General features: G+C 48.2%; 2 protein-coding genes across 2 annotated transcripts; one reads left to right on the top strand and one right to left on the bottom strand.

The window, feature by feature from the left end:
- Window positions 1–803: 803 nt before the first annotated feature.
- Window positions 804–5,912, bottom strand: nell3 (NELL (neural EGFL like) family member 3). The gene is made up of 5 exons (XM_086021625.1): window positions 5,391–5,912; window positions 4,169–5,314; window positions 3,416–3,969; window positions 3,234–3,300; window positions 804–3,161 (listed from the first exon to the last, which is right to left on the bottom strand). Exons 2-5 carry the CDS (start codon window positions 4,689–4,691, stop codon window positions 1,621–1,623), a joined length of 2,685 nt encoding a protein of 894 aa, XP_085877751.1. The 5' UTR covers window positions 4,692–5,314; window positions 5,391–5,912; the 3' UTR covers window positions 804–1,620.
- Window positions 5,913–9,027: 3,115 nt separating this feature from the next.
- Window positions 9,028–17,281, top strand: apbb1ip (amyloid beta (A4) precursor protein-binding, family B, member 1 interacting protein). Its single transcript, XM_086019960.1, has 13 exons — window positions 9,028–9,226; window positions 11,486–11,545; window positions 11,896–11,986; window positions 12,671–12,933; window positions 13,627–13,704; window positions 13,791–13,950; window positions 14,716–14,837; window positions 14,930–15,004; window positions 15,137–15,280; window positions 15,649–15,759; window positions 15,892–15,990; window positions 16,057–16,150; window positions 16,237–17,281. Exons 2-13 carry the CDS (start codon window positions 11,486–11,488, stop codon window positions 17,103–17,105), a joined length of 2,166 nt encoding a protein of 721 aa, XP_085876086.1. The 5' UTR covers window positions 9,028–9,226; the 3' UTR covers window positions 17,106–17,281.
- Window positions 17,282–17,292: the final 11 nt, after the last annotated feature.

Here is a 17,292-nt window from a genome sequence, read left to right on the forward strand (position 1 = left end):
TTGAGTTTCTATGATGTCCCACGAGGACTTGATGTGTTTTGGAGGAGGAAATGGATCTGATCTTTGTGGGGAATTGAGTCAGGAAGTGGTGGATGTCCCTGGCTTGCGTTGGCTCGCTCGTCGCCGTCAGATCTCAAACATCTGGACGCTCAAGCGACTTTCCAATTGGATATGTGAATTTGCTAATCCCACCCCCCACCCCCCCCGAACTTCACCATCACGTCCTCGTCTGACGCTTCACATCTGGCGCAGCTGCTTTCAATCCGGCCAGGCCACAATCCAAAACTCGCTCGTTTACCTTCTTTTCGACTCTCAAGCCTTTCGGTATAGTTTCTGTTTTGCTGGATGGAGCAATTATGTGACCAATTAAATAAGTGGGGTGTGTTAATTTCCAGGTATCCAATCTTTAGAGGTGGGAATAAGTCAGACCCCAATGGCCCTTGACCTGGAGCTTTGCTGAAACTGTAGCGGAATATCCACCCTAGAAAAAAATGCCAATCCCTTGTTTGCCAACAACTTGGCTTGACTAGCAAACTAGTACAACCAAGTCAAAATCGAGTGGCGTCTGTCGTAAGGATTTAGCCAAGAAAGTCCCAAGTCCAAAAACTAGTAACTTCAGTCTCAGTGTTCTCAAGTCAAGTAACTGGAGTCCTCCACCGCTACCACTGTGCGCTACTTTTGACTGCCGCTGCTAGCCTTCTAATTGCGTCCACATGTCTGGATGAGTCACGTCTGCGATTATAACTCGGAAAATACGCGTCGTGATTAGGACTCGGAGGAACTACTGCGTCACCATTTCTACGTATGTGAAAAATGTGCTTTATTTATTTGGCCTTTAAAACACGCATGGGATGTTATAAACACATACAAAGACAATCTAATGGTCGATGAAGCTCATTTGCATAATCCATAATCCATACGCGTATTTTGTTCAACTGTCGTATTGTAAACCAATGTTTTGCATCCTGCATTAAACCAATAAAAATGGTTTTGAAAAATGTGCTGGAATGGAAGTACGTACGTATACTCATGCATATAAGCAATGATGACCATTTAAAATGTACATACAAACACACGTCGCCGATCAATACATGCACAGTACCTGCGTTATTCCATACCTTGCAAAAACAAGCGCACACACTCCATGAGAGAATTTGGTCACTGCTCAACCAGCCGAAGTACGCTCAACCAAAGCGGTACTTTCACAGTAAATCATAAACAAACACATTATCCGCAAAATTTGAATGGAGGCAACTGGACTCTTGGTGGGTGTTCAAGATGTTTCACGCGGGAATCCAAAAGTCTTCCTTAGTTCCAAACAACAATATTAATTCATTCGTCTGATAAGTTTGAGAAAGTTTTGACTCGACAAAGAAAGCGGGGGGAAGAGTTGGGTTTTCTGGAAAGGTCCAGCTGCACGTCATCTGCATGGCCGTGAAAGCGGATGTTGTATGCGTGAAAGATTTTACTGATTTGAATCAAGAGTAGTTTCCTCCATTTAACTTGTGTGGATTACTAGGACCTGGATAACAGAGATTCTACACAGACATATAACATTGTCCTTATCATACTCGAAAGAAAACCTTGTGCAAAAAGAAAAAAAAAAGGCTCTGCCCCGGCTCACCCGGCAACCCAAAGAATGGAGATATTGGTGCCGCCCTGGTGCGAGATCTGGTTGATGCGTCCGCGGATGCAGTCCAGGGTGACGTAGACGACGGTGCCATTGTGGACCTGGAAGGAGGCCCTCAGTCCCAGGCTGGCCCACTCACTGCCCTCCGGCATGTGTCCTGAAACCTGCTGAGCTACGGGACCGGCCAGCCCACTCGGGCCTGGACCCGGACTGCCGGCCCGCTGGAGAGTCACCTTAATGACGTTACATGAGTGGATGAGCCTCAGATTCAGGGCGACGTTAGCGGTGCCCTCTTCCAGGAACACAAAGTTCTTGCTGTTTGGTTCGCCGGAGCCGGCCAGGCGGATCTGCTGTGAGTCTGAAGAAATCTGCTGGAAGGCGAGTGGCTTGTTGCGGACCGCTCCGAAGGGGAGGCCTACCTTGGCCACCGTGGCAGTCAACGTGGAAGAGACGGCTGAGGGGATCCAGACCAGGCTGAGTGTGCTGATGCCGGTGCCGTCTCCGAAGTAGCGGACGTTGCACTGCGGCGGTGTCGTGATCTCAAAGCTGAGCGTGTCGCCTCCGCCCACGGCCACGGCCCCCGACAGCGTGATGGAGGTGTCTCTGTAATTCACGCCTGTCTTAAAAGCCCGCATGACCTCCTGCCCCGTGCCATTGCGGCTTTTGTAGGCGATCAGGAAAAAGCCCTCGCGGACGCAAGTGTGCCCCATGGCGTAGAGCGCCTGCTGGAGAACGAACTTGACAACACCACCCTCCGTGAAGCGCACGCCGCGATTGTCGTGCGTCAAGCTTACCATGTAAGGGTCGGACAATGAACTCGCACGAAATGTTGGGCGGTAGCTGGACTGATAGTGCGCTAACAGGGACATCTGGGCGGTCATGGCCACGGCACCCGTGTCGTGCGACAACCAGAGCAAGCTGAAGGTAGGCGTGGCCATGTCGTAGACGTGGAGGTCTTTGCTCCGGTTGCAGTACTGGTTGGGGCTCCTCAGGAGAAGGCTCACTGTGTCGTTGGGCTCCACCTCCACCCCGCCACTAACGCTCACGCCCTGGAAGTACTTCCCCTCAGGCTGCTCCATGCGGACCCCACTAAGCTCCCGACCGTCCTCTTCCTGGCTGGCGTTGAACCTCAAGCCCACCTGGAGGAAGTTCCTACAGTTGTGCTTGATGGCAAAGTTGTGGTCCAGCCACAGCAGGCCGTGCTGCAAAAAAGTCAGCCGGCCTCCCTCGCTGGACAGAAGATCACTACGTTCCTTGCCTCGCACGCTCAGCTGAAGCCCGGCGAAGATGTGGCTTCCAGACTTCCGGGCTGAGGGGACGGTGACGCTAGCGCTCCAGGACTCAGAGAGATGCGGCCCCGGGGCAGAGCCGCAGACAGAATCGGTGACGGTCGTGCAGGGGACGACTACGGGATCGCCTTCGCAGTCGGAGCAGGCCTGACATTCCTGAAGCTCCTGGTTGTAGAAGTAGTCTTGGCCGCACAAGCCCGTCCCCGCTTCTCTCTGGGACACTCCCAGACACCGAAAGCCTCCTAAGGCCGTAGGATAAAAAAGCATCAAGTCATCGGAAAACAGTTGCTGGTGATTGTTGGCAGCTCACAAACCTGGAGTGTTCAGACACTTGACCCGCTCCCCGCAGATGTTTGCTAGCTCGAGACATTCATCTCTGTCCTGTGAAAGAAACAGTGAAGAGTAGACATTACTAAGAGGGACATAAGTGTTCACGTTTGACTTATTTTCATGACTTCTGAACTTCTTGCCGGAGGTTTGTCAGCTCAGCGAGTACCTGGCACATAGTGTCCATGGTGGGCGAGCACTGTGACATCAGGAAAAATCCTGCCGGACACGTGGTGCACTTGTGGCACTGCGGCGGATCACTCTGGAAGTCGCAATAGTGGTCTGGCTGGCAAGCTGAGGGGCATCCCATCAGCAGCTGGGGGAAATGAGCTTCGCCGACTACGTCCATCACCTTAGCGTCCGCGTCCACCTTAAGGACGGCGTTGTGGAGATGGCTTCGGGCCTGACTTTGGAGGCCCACCAGGTGACTCTGGAAGTAGTTCTGCAGCTCCCCCTGGAGGCCCTGGAAGGACGCCTGCTTGAGCACGTCGGCCAGGAGGCCGTACTGGGCCTTGACCGTGTCCATCTGCTCGTACATACGATGCTGCTGCGTCAGGATGTCACGCTGCTGGGACAGGAGCGCCTCCTGCTGGTCGGCCAGCTTGTGCTGCAGCTCGCCGATGAGCACCTGCTGCGCGCGCAGAGCCTCCACCAGCTTCTCCTGACCCTTGGCCAGCTGAAGGTGGAGGATGAGGGCGTCCTCTGAGGGGACTTCATTTTCTCCTGGAGGAGGAATCATCGCGCAAGTAGGAATGAATACAACGCTTTGAAGATGTCGAATTTTGCAGTTTCAGTTGCTTGAATGCCAAACGTGGCTTTTAAGCACACATTTTGCACAACCCTACCTAGAATCTGTACGCTAGTTTTCATTGGTCCAAGTTTAAAAGACTACGCATGCACAAATTAAGAAGTTAACGCTGACCTGGTTTGACGTCACAGGTGAGCTGGACCCCCAGAGGCGCACCACCGAGGTCCGAAGACGGGGGTCCAAACTCCGGGAAGTCTCCGAGGAACTGCGCAGCTCTGTCGGCCAGATGAACCGGAGGGAGCTGCTCGGCCGCAGAGGACGGCGGCGAGTTCTGCCCCGTATCCCCGGCGCGCTCTTTGGGCCTTACGATCCGCAGCGGGAGCCGGCACTCAAACCCTTTACAGTCCCGTGTTTGGTTGCTCGTCTTGGGCGCCCTTGCGCAGTCCGCGTCGGTGCATGCCGGGGCGACTGCCGCTGTGCTGCTTCTCAGATGGGGGCTTCCCGAGGAGGGGGCGTGTTGTGGGCTGCCGGGCTGAGCGTGACGCGGCGGTCTGTTCGATCTGCCCGAGGGACAGTGGTCGCCGATGCACGGTCGTGGGTCTCCGGTGCTAGAACCCGAGCACTGGCCCCCCTTGCACGAGTCGGCGTGCACAGATGCGAGGACCAGGAGCAACAGCACCGATGACGTCAACAACATCTTGCGTCATATACTGTGATAGTGAAAAATCCGCCAATAATGGACACCTCCAAAAAGGTTTCTACTGTACTGTTAATGCCTAAAGATGCCACAAGATGGTGGCAAATGACTACTTTTATCTAAAGGAAACTCCTCAACTCACCTCAGCACTAGGATACCACCAAATAACACTCAAGCAATAGTTCTTGCTTTGCCCTCAGCGCAAATATGGTGAATAGATAAATTTTTCAGTGAGTAACGGAGGATAGCTTTTCAAAAAAGAATCAGAGACGTAACATGAAGATGCTATCGTTGATGATCATGGTGGTTTTTCTTACACAGCAAGTATAGAATCTGTACTGAGAAAAGACGCTGGAAAAATGTAATCAGAGTATGAACTATTCAAGCCTTGCCGAAGATACAAGGTACCAAATACAGCAAACCTATTCAACCCTCAGTCAATGAAGCTAATCAACATGAACAACTAATAGGATCAGATGTGGATTAACGAGGAGGATCAAGTCTGTATGGCAATAATTTAATGTGATCTCGATGTTTGATTGGTTGTATTGCTGTCCCTTTTTACTTGGACAAATTTCTCCTTAGTGAGACAAATGAAGAGAAACCTTGGAACCTTTGTCTCCCTGCAACAACAACAACAACAACAATGGCAGCCAAAAGTAGCTAAAAGTTGCCTTTTACTTGATACTTGCTATTTACCTTTCTTGTCCAGCCTTTGTTAAACGTGTTCAGCTTGAAATGTGGCATCCTGTGCACCGTCCGTCCATCCAGCCAGCCCGCCAGCCAGAGCCCCTCTGAGCTCCTCTGAGCCGCGGACTCCCAACTGCAATGTCTGGATGTGATGATGGCATTCCTGGAGCTTAATTAGCATCAGGTTTCATGGCGTCTGTTAACCCTTCGCCTGCCCATAGCTACCAGCTACCAGGATCCAAACCAAATCCCTCCTGGAGAGTAGACGGGAGTCATATGAACACCGTCGCATGACATACATTACAGACAAATACTTTTAGCGTAGCCTTGGCTTGACGGGGGAAGCTAACTAACTTCATCAGCTGTAGGGTGTTAAGATTACTATCTGGAGCAATCTTGATTAGAAAAATGGAATGACTACATTGCTAACTAACTAGCAAGCGAAAAAAATACATCTACTGTATATTACCGGACAGATACAATACTGAACATACTGTATTGGGAAATAAGCTTAGTAGCTTTTTATATGAATTTATTTGTTCTGGAAGAATTTAGAGATCCAAAGAACTCGTTCCACGGTTTTGAGAAAATTCCACAAAGGTGGTGGCCACTTGTCACGTTGCTATCAATTATTTATGCTAGTAACGGTTCCACAGAAAGATAAGTAGAGATTGTTTTGATAACAATTGAAAGGCACAATTATTAGCAATTGTTAGCTGGCCAAATTTAACAGTTTGAGCTAAATAAGAGAGAGCAAGTGATGAACAGATTGGCTTGGCTGGAGTAAGTTGACAAAGTTAGGTGGGTAGGAAAAAAACAGTTGAAGTAAAAGTGAAAATTGTATTTATTGCAAGCCAATTCGATAAATCGATCAGTTCAGGGCAGAATCTTGCTGTGTCATGTTTGTCTTTTCCCAGGTGACTGTCACTTTTCATTTGGCTCACTGTTGACTTTCCTGTGACCCTTGCGCTCCCTCCAGTTGTTTTTCTTATTCTTCTTGTGTTTTTGAGCGGCGTCTGACTGTTGAGACAGCTGCTGGTCCCCAAACCCCGTCACCGTTGTGTTGTCAACACCTTTTTTTTTCCATGCTATGATTCCCTTGCGCTTGGTAGCCGCCCACATTTCAATGCAGAACGCCGTCTAGTACAAAGGAACGCCGAACGCGCCTCACGTTTCACATCACACTTTAACAAATGGCATATTGTCTTGCACGCTCCCCGCCGCTTTTGCCATTATCGGCCCGTTTGATTTCTTTGAGAGCACCGTAAAAGAGCAAACAAAAAAGGCATGTTCAGGCCCGCCTGGATTGAACGTGACTAATGTTTCTTGAAGCCTGCAGCCTCACAGTTTGCCATCTGGGCTTCAGAAAAAGAGCCAGTGGGCTGCTTTGTTTGGTTTCTTAAAAGCCACGGCAACTCCTGCTCTGCTTCAAATGCTTATAATTAATAAACCTGCCGAGCTATAAAGAGCTTTTATCGTTTGGACCACCCTCACCGTGACAGACGAGTAGCTGCGACTTTCTCTTTGCTGTCCGCCTGCGAGCATTTATCAGGTTGTTAAATGGATGCAGTATTGCTGCTATTGGAGCAAATGTTGGCAGCTGAACTTGTTTCACTCAACATGAGAGGCCTTTGAGATTTCTGGTTCCCTCACTTGGTTTCAATGCGAAGACCACAACAGAGAGGGGGGTCTGGAAAGCAGCAGTCCAGAATCAGGGAACGGTCGGTGACCATGCGCCAAAATGCGGTCTCAAATGTTGTCCATCCAGGACGCAGGAAATGAGGTGAACCGGCCTCTCAAAAACGCCACACTCTTAATTTCTATTTGTGGCAACCTGCTTCTTCCATGACAATCGCCCTATGTTTTTGTGGTTCAATACAAGTAACACAATACAATATATTGCAAGTGGAACCTCAAAACCTGACACAGAGTCATAGTTGTTTATTGATGTGATGGTAGTTGGAGTTGAAAACTGTTATTTTTTTCACAATGGTCAATTCCAATCGGGCTTTGTGATTGCCAATTGACACTTATTGTTGGTGACGGTATTTGGAAAGCTCATTTTGGAGGTGGTACTTGGCGTAAAATGTTTGCGAGCCTCTGTGCCTTAGACCATATGCATGGATGTTATGAAGGAATGTGGAGGCGGGATTACTATAGTCTACGCACGGATGAAAACAGAGCAGAGGTAGCACAAAAAAAAAAGGAAACCTCAACAGCAGCGGGGTGAAATGGTCCTGCTGAGTTGCAAGTGCCGTAGTGTTGAAGTCAGATAGATGCTGCTGGCGGGCCTCCCAAGTTGACTCGAGGAGAAATGCAAATAAAGTCATCCGAGCTCCCGCGCTCAGATAAGAGCCGGCGGCTACGTAGCTCGCCTCCGCTCGCAAGTTCCCTCGCCAGACTTCTGCCCTCACCCCACCGCGAGATATTCTTTGCTGACTGCAAGACAAATGTGTTGTTGATGAAAGCGCTTTTGTGTTTGCAGCACACACTTTGAGGACCAATGGTGTCGCGCTGATTAGTGGGCGTGTTGTTGTTGTTGTTGTTGTTGTTAAGCAACACACTCAATTTATTGCTCACTTTCTCACACTATCCAAAACCAATCATAACACGTGCACTTGTATCTGCGTCATTTATCGCTGCTACCAGCGATGTCCACGTGGAGCCTATTGGAGAACATGTTCTGGTTTAATCTGGCACTTTTTGTGCTTTACTCTCTGACTCTTATGGTCAAATTCTTACTAGCTCTGTTACGATGCTGTTGTCTCAGTGATTAAAAAAACAATTCACCAACCAAATAACTAGCAAGCTAACCAAGCAAGCAAGCAACAAATCAACCCACTTTGGAAACAACTTACCAACCACCAACTAACCAAGAAACCAGCTAACCAACCAATAATTAATCAACCAAACAATCAACTGAGTAACCAAGCAACCAACTATCTAACCAAACAAGCTAGCAACCAACTCCCTAACCAACAACACAACCAGGAAACCAACTAACTTGTAAAGCACACAACCTGCTACACAACCAACCAACCAACCAAAAACCCATTCACTGCCATTGACGGCTATAGACATCAAAGATCCATTTTTTAATTGGCCTGCAGTGAATGAGTTAACCAAGCTACCCGCAAACTAACCAAGCAACCAACCAACTCCCCAACCATTTGACCATTTACTGAGCAACAAACCAAATGAACAACTAGCTGAACAATCCGCTAGGTAACCAAGCGACCATCCAGCGACCAATCGCCCAAGCAATTATCTAAACAACCAACTCCATAAACAACCAAGCAACTAACCGCGCAAGGCACATTGAGACAGACAACGTCCACCGTCACATCGACGCGTCGTCATTTCGCGCGAATGGAAGTCAGCCGCGTGTACGACAAGAGTCCAGCGCCAGCGAGGTTCCTCCTGTGGCGAGATTGTTACACGTTGTTGACTGAGGTGAATTATTAACAGCCACGCTCGCTATTGTTGAGCAAAGTCTGGGAGCAGGGCTGTCGGTTGGTCGCGGGCCCAGACACGAGTGTTGTGAAAGTGTTGTGCAGGAATGCGGCGGCAGGTCTGGACGTGAACTTCCGCATTGGGCAGGAAGGACGTTGTCAAAAAAAAAAAAAAAAAAAAAAAAAAAAAAGAAAGAAGCGGCCGATCAGCTAACGCTCGCCAACACACCCCAAAAACTGCTCGCCGCTATCTAACGGCCTCGTTTTGCTGGATAACCCTTTTTTTTTTTTTTCAACTGATGTCCATGACGCCTTTTTCTTGAAGGATATATACATCCACCCTTATTTATATACTGTACACACACACACACACACACACGCACAAAGGAAAAGGTGAGTTCAAGTGATTTGTTGGTAACACTTGTAGCGCTTCTGCTTTCTGAGCTTTGTTTTCATTGCTGCAATTTTGAAATTGATGACAGTCAATGGCAAAACGACATGGCAATAAAAAGAGAATGTTGAGAAATGGCCATTTCAAGGACAAGGACGGCCATATTTTGGATTTTTATTGGACGTCTTGTGTAGTCTGACTGGTGTGTGTGTGTGTGTGTGCGTGCGTGTGGACCCTTCCACATGTGATCGTCTCTCACTCTCTTGTACACTTGATTCCTGCGATTAAATCGCAAGGAGGCGCATTGAATGTCATAAATCACACAAATAGTGGAAAAAGAATGTTCTTTTGAGCTTTTTTTGTATGCGCCCCATTTTCAGTTTCGTTACGTAAAAAGACAAAGTAGAAGCATGAGGGGATGCCTGAATGCAGAAGTCATGTGGTTTGTTTGACATTTCTCTCCATACCAGAAGTGGTTTGTATTCTTTCGCCTCGTATTATTTTATAAAAGCTGACGCGTCACATTTGGGAGCTGGGTAGTGGAACGAGAGTGCAAAGAGAAGAGAATTGGACAGCAGGCGGGCATAATTGTGCAAAAAGAATATCGGCGGTTGCCAAAAGTCAGACGGCTCACTGGCTGCAAGTGAAGACAGTGGACAAAAATATTGGGACAAGTACTTTAGTGCAGGGCCTACCTAAAACTTCCATCTCTGAAGTGTAGAGTATGCATTCGAATAACAGGAAAAAAGGCATCAAAAATAAAATAAGGACAGAGATGATTGCATTAGTCCAGTAAGAAAGTCATTTGCAATTTCAACTTTTTAAAAAAAAATGTTTTGCATGCGTGGCTGCTCTCCTGGCGTCCATCTTGTGTTTTTTGAGGTTTTCCTCTCCCACCGAGTGTGGCTGGGTGTCACCTTTCACACGTTTCGACCAAGTGTGACATGTAAACGACGACATCATGTTTCTGTGGGCCACTTTATGATCGGTTACGTGAAATCAAGAAAAGTGGCGGCGGGGGGGGGTGATTAGGTTATGTTTAGTCATGTTTATGTTTCCTGTTAATTAACAACAATGACATTTCTGTCTTTTATGAATTTGCTTGGTGTGTTCTGAGAAGAAAACAAACACTGGACTTGCTTTCAAAATGTGTTCCGCTTTGCTAAAACTGCATACTAATCAACCAAAAAATGCTAAATTAGCAAAAGGCTCCGATAACTGTCTACTTGTATGTCCTTTTTTTAGACTATAAGATGGAGACGTTTTTTTTTTTTTTTTTTTTCTTAGGCTGGCACAACAGCGCATCCTCCACCAAACATTCGTTCAAGAATCTCAAGTGCGGTTGACTTTCCCTCTCTCCATTTTCAATTTTTCTCCTTTTTATGTCGCATCATCATCTGCGGAATTGGAAAAAAAGTAACCGGCCTATATCCGTTTTCAAATGTAGGGAGTAAAAGTAAAAAGTGGTGAGAAAAATCAACCCTGGTGGAAAGTAGAAATACTTGGAAAAACCTACATACGTGCAATCAACTATTTGTAGGTGGTTACCGGAACTTGCCACCACTGGCTGCTGCTGATGTCGTCATTTCCGTTCGCATTACAACAGAGCGCATGCTAAAAAGCAACCACTTCCTCTTCTCAGAGGTGAAGAAGCTTTGGTGTGAAAGTGGCACGAACCTAAAAGCAGTCACACAAACATGTTCCCATGAGAATTGAAGAGGATTTGGTATTAAAAATGATACATAGAAAAAAAACGAAATATAGAATGGCTTTGCTTTGAAATGATTGGATTGGCTTCAATTCTGCTCCAGCTCAAAACGTCAAAGTGAGAGCAAGCCCAAACAAGCCTGTGAAGAGCGAGGGAGAGTGAAAAGGAAAACATGACCGCGGGTTATTAAAAACAACATTTGATCCCGCCGCGTTTTGCGCGAGGCCTGCGCGCATGCGCGCGTGTTTTGCGCGGCGTCTGGAGCCCGCGCAAATGTCATGTCAGCGAACGCGTTCGAAAGCGGGACAAAGCGTCGCCTGGTGTTTAACGCGGCGTCTGCTCCACGCAAACGGCTTTGCTCTGCTCGTTCCGCGCAAATTAGCCAAATTGTCACATCACAATCTGGCAAAATTCAGACGCTCAGTCGTTCATATTTTCAAAAAGGCAGCTAGCAAAAGATTGACTTGGTTGCTAAATTTCAGTCTTGGTTGTTGCACAACCACAACTATTTTTATATGCGACATTAAAAAGTGACTTTTCCATGATTCGACAGATGGACGACATTGACGCCATGTTCAGCGACCTGCTGGGCGAGATGGACCTCCTGACGCAGGTGAGCCCCGCCCCCCGTCACCATGACAACTACAAAAAAAAGTATTTTTAATACAGCGAAGCCCTGTTTATCAAACAGAACACATTGCTGGGTTGCTCGTAAAAAGGTTGCTTCTTTTCTTTTTTTTTTTTTTTTTTGTAAATTGGATTAACTGAAAAAAAATTGCATTGTAGTATTTTCTCAGTCTGCCGTTAGCTAAATGAACTCCATGGAAAATGGAAAGGGGTGATAAATACGTAAGAAGCACAGGAGGGGAGGCGGGTCAAATGTCAGCTCCAGATAAGAGTTGAGTTGTTGGTGAGAACGTTGACATGTCAGTTCACTTTTGACTGTTTTTCTCCTCCTGGCAGAGTCTGGGACAAGAATCGGCGCCGCCCCCCTCGTCTCTGGCCGAAGCCGAGCAGGAAGTCAACGTCTCCATCGGCTTCACCGACCTCAATGGTGACCCCGTGTTTATTGTCGTCCTTTATTAGTTGTCGGACGCGAATTGAGCCCTGCAATTCATCTTGAATGGCTGTTTACGTTACTTCCTGTTTACTTGCAGGCATGGATCCTGAAATTATTCCTTGCATATGTTCATGAACTAGCCTGAAATGGCGATTTCAAACCAAAATGGCCGACCTCCTGTTCTATTTCTTGCATGGGACCTTCAGACTTTTTCTTGGTGTCAATTAGCGAAATTGGTGACGGGGGATGATTTTTCCTAACTTCAGAGGCATTGAGTCCAGCTACCAGACTGTACTCTACGTCTCTTTGTGGCACGGATGTGGCAAAGTATGTCGAGTTGCTTGGCGGCACATCCGGCAGCTGTTAAAAGTGGGACAAAGATTAAATTGTGCGCTGGGGCCCTAACGGCTCAACGTCAGCCTCTCGAGCTGTAAAACAACGCAGCAGTCGTCGTGATAAAACGATGACGCTAAAAGTTAAAGTGAGGTCAAGCCACTTGTTTGGTCCTCAGAAGCACGAGCGTTCACTCACAGTGTTAATCAGGGTGAGCGCAAGGTTACGTAAGGAGTTGAGAAGTTGTTGGACCATATTGACGTACTAGATGTGAAAATGTACATGCACGCAGGTAAATTCCACCTGTCTGCTTTTGACTTGATACCTGCTGTGATTTGACACCAGCGTCTCTGAACGAGCTGGAGGACAACGACTTGGACGCCCTGATGGCCGACTTGGTGGCCGACCTCAACGCCACCGAGGAGAAGCTGGCGGCCGAGATCGAGAGTCTGAAGGAGCCTCAGCCCGAGGCCGAGCCCGCGCCCCCGGGCGTGCGCCCGCCCTCCCCCGGCCCGTCGCCCTCCCCCGCCGACTCGTCCGCCGCGTCCCCCTCGTCCACCACCTCCTCCTTACCGCCTCCGCCCCCGCAATCTAGCAAACCTTCAATGGTGAGTCCACAACAGCTTCTGCTTCTTTTTCGGGCCTGAAGCTCTGAAAATGACTGCTCTATGCCAAGAGAAAACATCAAAGTGTTTTTTTTTTTTTTCTACACACTGTTAAAAAGTCAAACAGCTGGAACAAATCATACTCATGCGGAGTGGAAGCAGAACATACAAAATGATCTGTAATGTTCCATATTTACATCATATTTGGTGTTCTTTACACCTCCAATGTAGCTTATTTACATTGCACTTAAAGAGGGGATTCAACCGAAACATATTTTTTTTCAAGAATATGTAGTTGAAACACGGCATTCTGATTCATTTTGCGTTTTTGGAATAAGAGTTATTTCACCCCTTTTTAGCCATCTCAGGGGGCGGCCATTTTGTCATTTCTGTCACCTGAAAATGACATCACAACTACGCTGAGCAGTTGTGATGTCATTTTCAGGTGACTGAAGTGACAAAATGGCCGCCCCCAGAGATGGCTTCAACTAGTGGGCATGCATAGAACAGATTCTTAACAAAAATATGTTTGGCTTAAACGAGATCCAGTAGAAGAGCTGCCATTCAGGCTGCCTTCATGAAAGATGGGAATTCTGACCTCTAACTAGGGAAAAAAAAACCTCTGGGTTTCAAATGATGGTCTTATATTTCTGTATATTATTGTGATAGCTTTTTTTTTTTTTTGTGGCTTCATAGGAGGAGATTGAGGCCCAGATCAAAGCAGACAAAATCAAGCTGGCCCTGGAGAAGCTCAAAGAAGCAAAAGTGAAAAAGGTCAAACAGACCGTGACATCAAGAGTCGTATTAAAAAATGTTTCATTTGACTGGTTTTCTAAGTGAGGCGTTCATGTGCGCTTTAGCTAGTGGTGAAGGTGCGCATGAACGACGGCAGCTCCAAAACGCTGATGGTGGACGAGAGGCAGAATGTGAGAGAGGTGCTGGACAACCTCTGCGAGAAGACGCACTGCGACTGCAACGTGGACTGGAGCCTGTGTGAGACCAACCCAGAACTGCAGCTCGGTCAGCAGATGCACATTATAATAAAATTTAAAAAAAAAATATATATATATATATATGTAGTCACGCAGCTGAACATTAGCACTCACGCTGGCTATCGTTCATAAGTCAAAGCAAAATGAGGAAACGTGAATTTCCATCTTGCCCGCATGATTGTTAAATTTAGCTGAGCTGACGCGCGCAATGCTAATTGTAGCATCTCCACGTGTCGACGTGTCGCGTGAGTTAGCGCGGCGTGGTCGGAAAACGATGCGAATGTCCGTCTATGGTGCAAGGCAAGGACGGAGGGAAGCTTCCTCCAGCTTTTAGCTCCTAGCTTAACCTTCAAAGCCCGCCGTGTGTCGGCTACGCGGCCGTCGCGGTTCAAAGCTGAGCTGCGAGCTTCCTGCTAATCGTAGCGTCTCTTTCAACGTAAATGCCCCGATAAGGCGGCTCGGGACCACGGATGTGCCGTGGGGGCAATTTCGTCCTCTTTTTGGACGTCTTCCCGTATTCCTTCAGCCCATTCGGAAGAGACAATGGTGCAATTGTATTGAGTCATTGGTTGTGTGAAAAGTGCTTACATAAGCATTCACATACCGTCTTGACGCAAGGGCTGCTACTTGAATTTGGTTTCTTGGTCGCTAATTAGAACACTCTGGGATGAAACTGATGCCAATGGTAAAGGTTTTAAATGAGACTTTGGACTCATCATTTCAGATGATGTTTTCAAAACTGGGTTTAAACAAGGCCATATTGTTTTTTTTTGGGTTTTTTTTGTGGCGCTAGAGAGGACCTTCGAGGACCATGAAAACCTGGTTGAGCCTTTGCTGGCCTGGACCAGGGACAGTGAGAACCAGATCCTCTTTCAGGAGAGCCCAGACAAGTACGAAGTCTTCAAAAACCCTCAGGTCAGTGCAATCGATAGCTAGATTGATCAATGGATACAGTAGATTGATCGATGTGCCATATCTTGCTACCACCGAGTGTCTTCTGTGTGCAGAAATTCTACTTGTGGAAGAAGGACAAGAAGGTGTTGAAAGACATGAAGGACAAAGACAAAGAGATTTTAATCAAGGTACAGTGCTCTCTTGGTCAATATTTTCTATCCTTAAAATACTGTCGGGGTCATTATTATGAGGATATTCTTGACCTGAAACACACTATGTATCCAAACAATATGTAAAGGCACGTGTCCCCCCGTAAACAGGAGAACTTCTGCGGGACGTCCATTATGGTGCCCGACCTGGAGGGTGTGTTGCACCTCAAAGAGGATGGCAAAAAGTCGTGGAAGCCCCGCCTCTTCCAGCTAAGAGCCTCCGGGATTTATTACGTGCCCAAAGGCAAGACCAAGGTCAGGGTTCAAAGGCCTGGGAATCACTCACTCACTTCTTGTTAACCACTGCAGATTATTTTTTACATCCTGGACCTAGATTGTTTCCGAAAATGTCCACTAGAAATCCCTCACTAGGGAATTGGGAGTATTTGAGTAATGGTTGTAGCCCTCAAGTCAACTATTTGGTCCGCCATATAATAATCCCGCCCCATAATTAGGGAGTAGGGGATGATGAACGACGGCAAATGCAGTTACTGCTACTCAGTCCCTATATAGCCATCATCAGATTTGAAAATCGATTAATCGAGTACTCCAGAATCACTAGTGGGGGATTTATATAGCATGGATTACATTACATACGGCCGTTGTCTTTTTTTCCTCCTCAGTCATCTCGTGACCTGGTGTGCTTCGTGCAGTTTGACAACGTCAACGTTTACTACGGGAAAGACTTCAGAGCCAAACACAAAGCTCCCAGCGATTTTTGCTTTGTGCTCAAAGTAAGGCATCGACACCACGACGTATTTACCAAAAGTGTACATTAGTGAATGTCAGGTTTACAAATGGAAAATATTGCTCACTATTTATTTCTAGTATTTTGTGTTCACATTGCGTGCGTGTGTGTGGGGTAGCATCCTCAGATCCAAATGGACTCTCAGTACATTAAGTACTTGTGCTGCGACGACGCCTGGACCATGAACCTGTGGGTCACTGGAATACGCATCGCAAAGGTATTCATGACGATGACGACGTCGTGAAAATTGAAACGTTGATGAAACGAAACGCCTGTCTCGCAGTATGGCTCCAATTTGTACGAAAACTTCAAAACGGCCGAGAAGAAGGTGGCCATGGGCTCCACATGGGCCAGCTGCAGCCTTGCGTCAGGCCAAAGTAAACACACGCGCTCACGCACTCCAAAAATGTGCACGGGGTCAGTTTTGAAGCAAGTGTTTTTTGTTTTTTTTCTGCGTTCACAGACCAATCGGAGAGCCAGGTCGCCAATGGACACACCAACAACAACAACATGCCACCCGCACCCTCTCCTCCTCCACCCCCACTAGGTGAAGCCCTTCCCCCACCGCCTCCTCCGCTCGGCGGAGCCCTCCCCCCACCGCCTCCCCCGCTCGGCGGAGCCCTCCCCCCACCGCCTCCCCCGCTCGGCGGAGCCTTCCCCCCACCGCCTCCCCCGCTCGGCGGAGCCCTCCCCCCACCGCCTCCCCCGCTCGGCGGAGCCCTCCCCCCACCGCCTCCCCCGCTCGGCGGAGCCCTGCCCCCACCGCCTCCTCCTCTAGCAGTTCCCAACTGCGGCTTCCCTTGTCCTCCTCCTCCTCCAACCAAATCCTCCCCCAAACCTGTCCCCCATCCGCGACGTCTGACGACCAACTCCCCGCTACCTACCGCCGCCACGGATAACCTTCTCCCTCCCCCTCCTCCTCCGCCACCCGTCGATGACTCCCCGCCAGACTTCCTCCCCCCACCTCCTCCGGCGCCCAATTTTGGCTCACTACCACCTCCCCCGCCACCCGTGAAGACCCTACCACCTCCTCCGCCTCACATGAAGACTCTGCCGCCTCCTCCTCCGAGTTTCAAGGCCACAAACTTGCCGCCGCCACCTCCTGATCCAGGATCTTTACCGCCTCCACCGCCTCCTCCTCCTCCGCCCCCTCCTTCAATGGCTGCCCCCCCGAGGCCTCCGGTGAGGCCTTCTGGGTCGGTGAAGAAGATGCCGCCGCCTCCGCCTAGGAGGACTACACCTTCTCTTCATGGAGGAGGCGATGGAGGAGGTGAAGGTGACTTTATGTCAGAACTGATGCGCGCCATGCAGAAGAAGCGTGACCCCCATTAATTAAGTTTACAGTTCGGGTTGAGCCCAACATTGCTTGCGAGTTGTGTATATAGTCGGACGTCAGGTTTACATGGGTGTAAGTAGTCTTGAAAAACAAAAAGCTGAATCTAAAAAAACTGTAAATAACGTTATAATTCAGTGATGAATAAAATGCTGAAAAACGTGTGGAATACCTATTGGGACTGGC

Source organism: Filicampus tigris, chromosome 21 (assembly GCF_054856515.1).
Source record: "Filicampus tigris isolate MCC_2025a chromosome 21, RoL_Ftig_1.0, whole genome shotgun sequence".
Taxonomy (NCBI): Eukaryota; Metazoa; Chordata; class Actinopteri; order Syngnathiformes; family Syngnathidae; genus Filicampus; species Filicampus tigris.

What these genes read in the sequence shown, in the direction of transcription:
- apbb1ip (XM_086019960.1), top strand. Translation starts at nt 11,486, where the DNA reads ATGGACGACATTGACGCCATGTTCAGCGACCTGCTGGGCGAGATGGAC. An exon ending in CGGCTTCACCGACCTCAATG is followed by an intron (nt 11,987 to 12,670) that starts GTGACCCCGTGT and finishes ATTTGACACCAG; the next exon opens with CGTCTCTGAACGAGCTGGAG. An exon ending in ATTTTTGCTTTGTGCTCAAA is followed by an intron (nt 15,760 to 15,891) that starts GTAAGGCATCGA and finishes TGTGTGGGGTAG; the next exon opens with CATCCTCAGATCCAAATGGA.
- nell3 (XM_086021625.1), bottom strand. Translation starts at nt 4,691, where the DNA reads ATGTTGTTGACGTCATCGGTGCTGTTGCTCCTGGTCCTCGCATCTGTG. An exon ending in CACCTGTGACGTCAAACCAG is followed by an intron (nt 3,970 to 4,168) that starts GTCAGCGTTAAC and finishes TTCCTCCTCCAG; the next exon opens with GAGAAAATGAAGTCCCCTCA. An exon ending in CCATGGACACTATGTGCCAG is followed by an intron (nt 3,301 to 3,415) that starts GTACTCGCTGAG and finishes TTTCTTTCACAG; the next exon opens with GACAGAGATGAATGTCTCGA.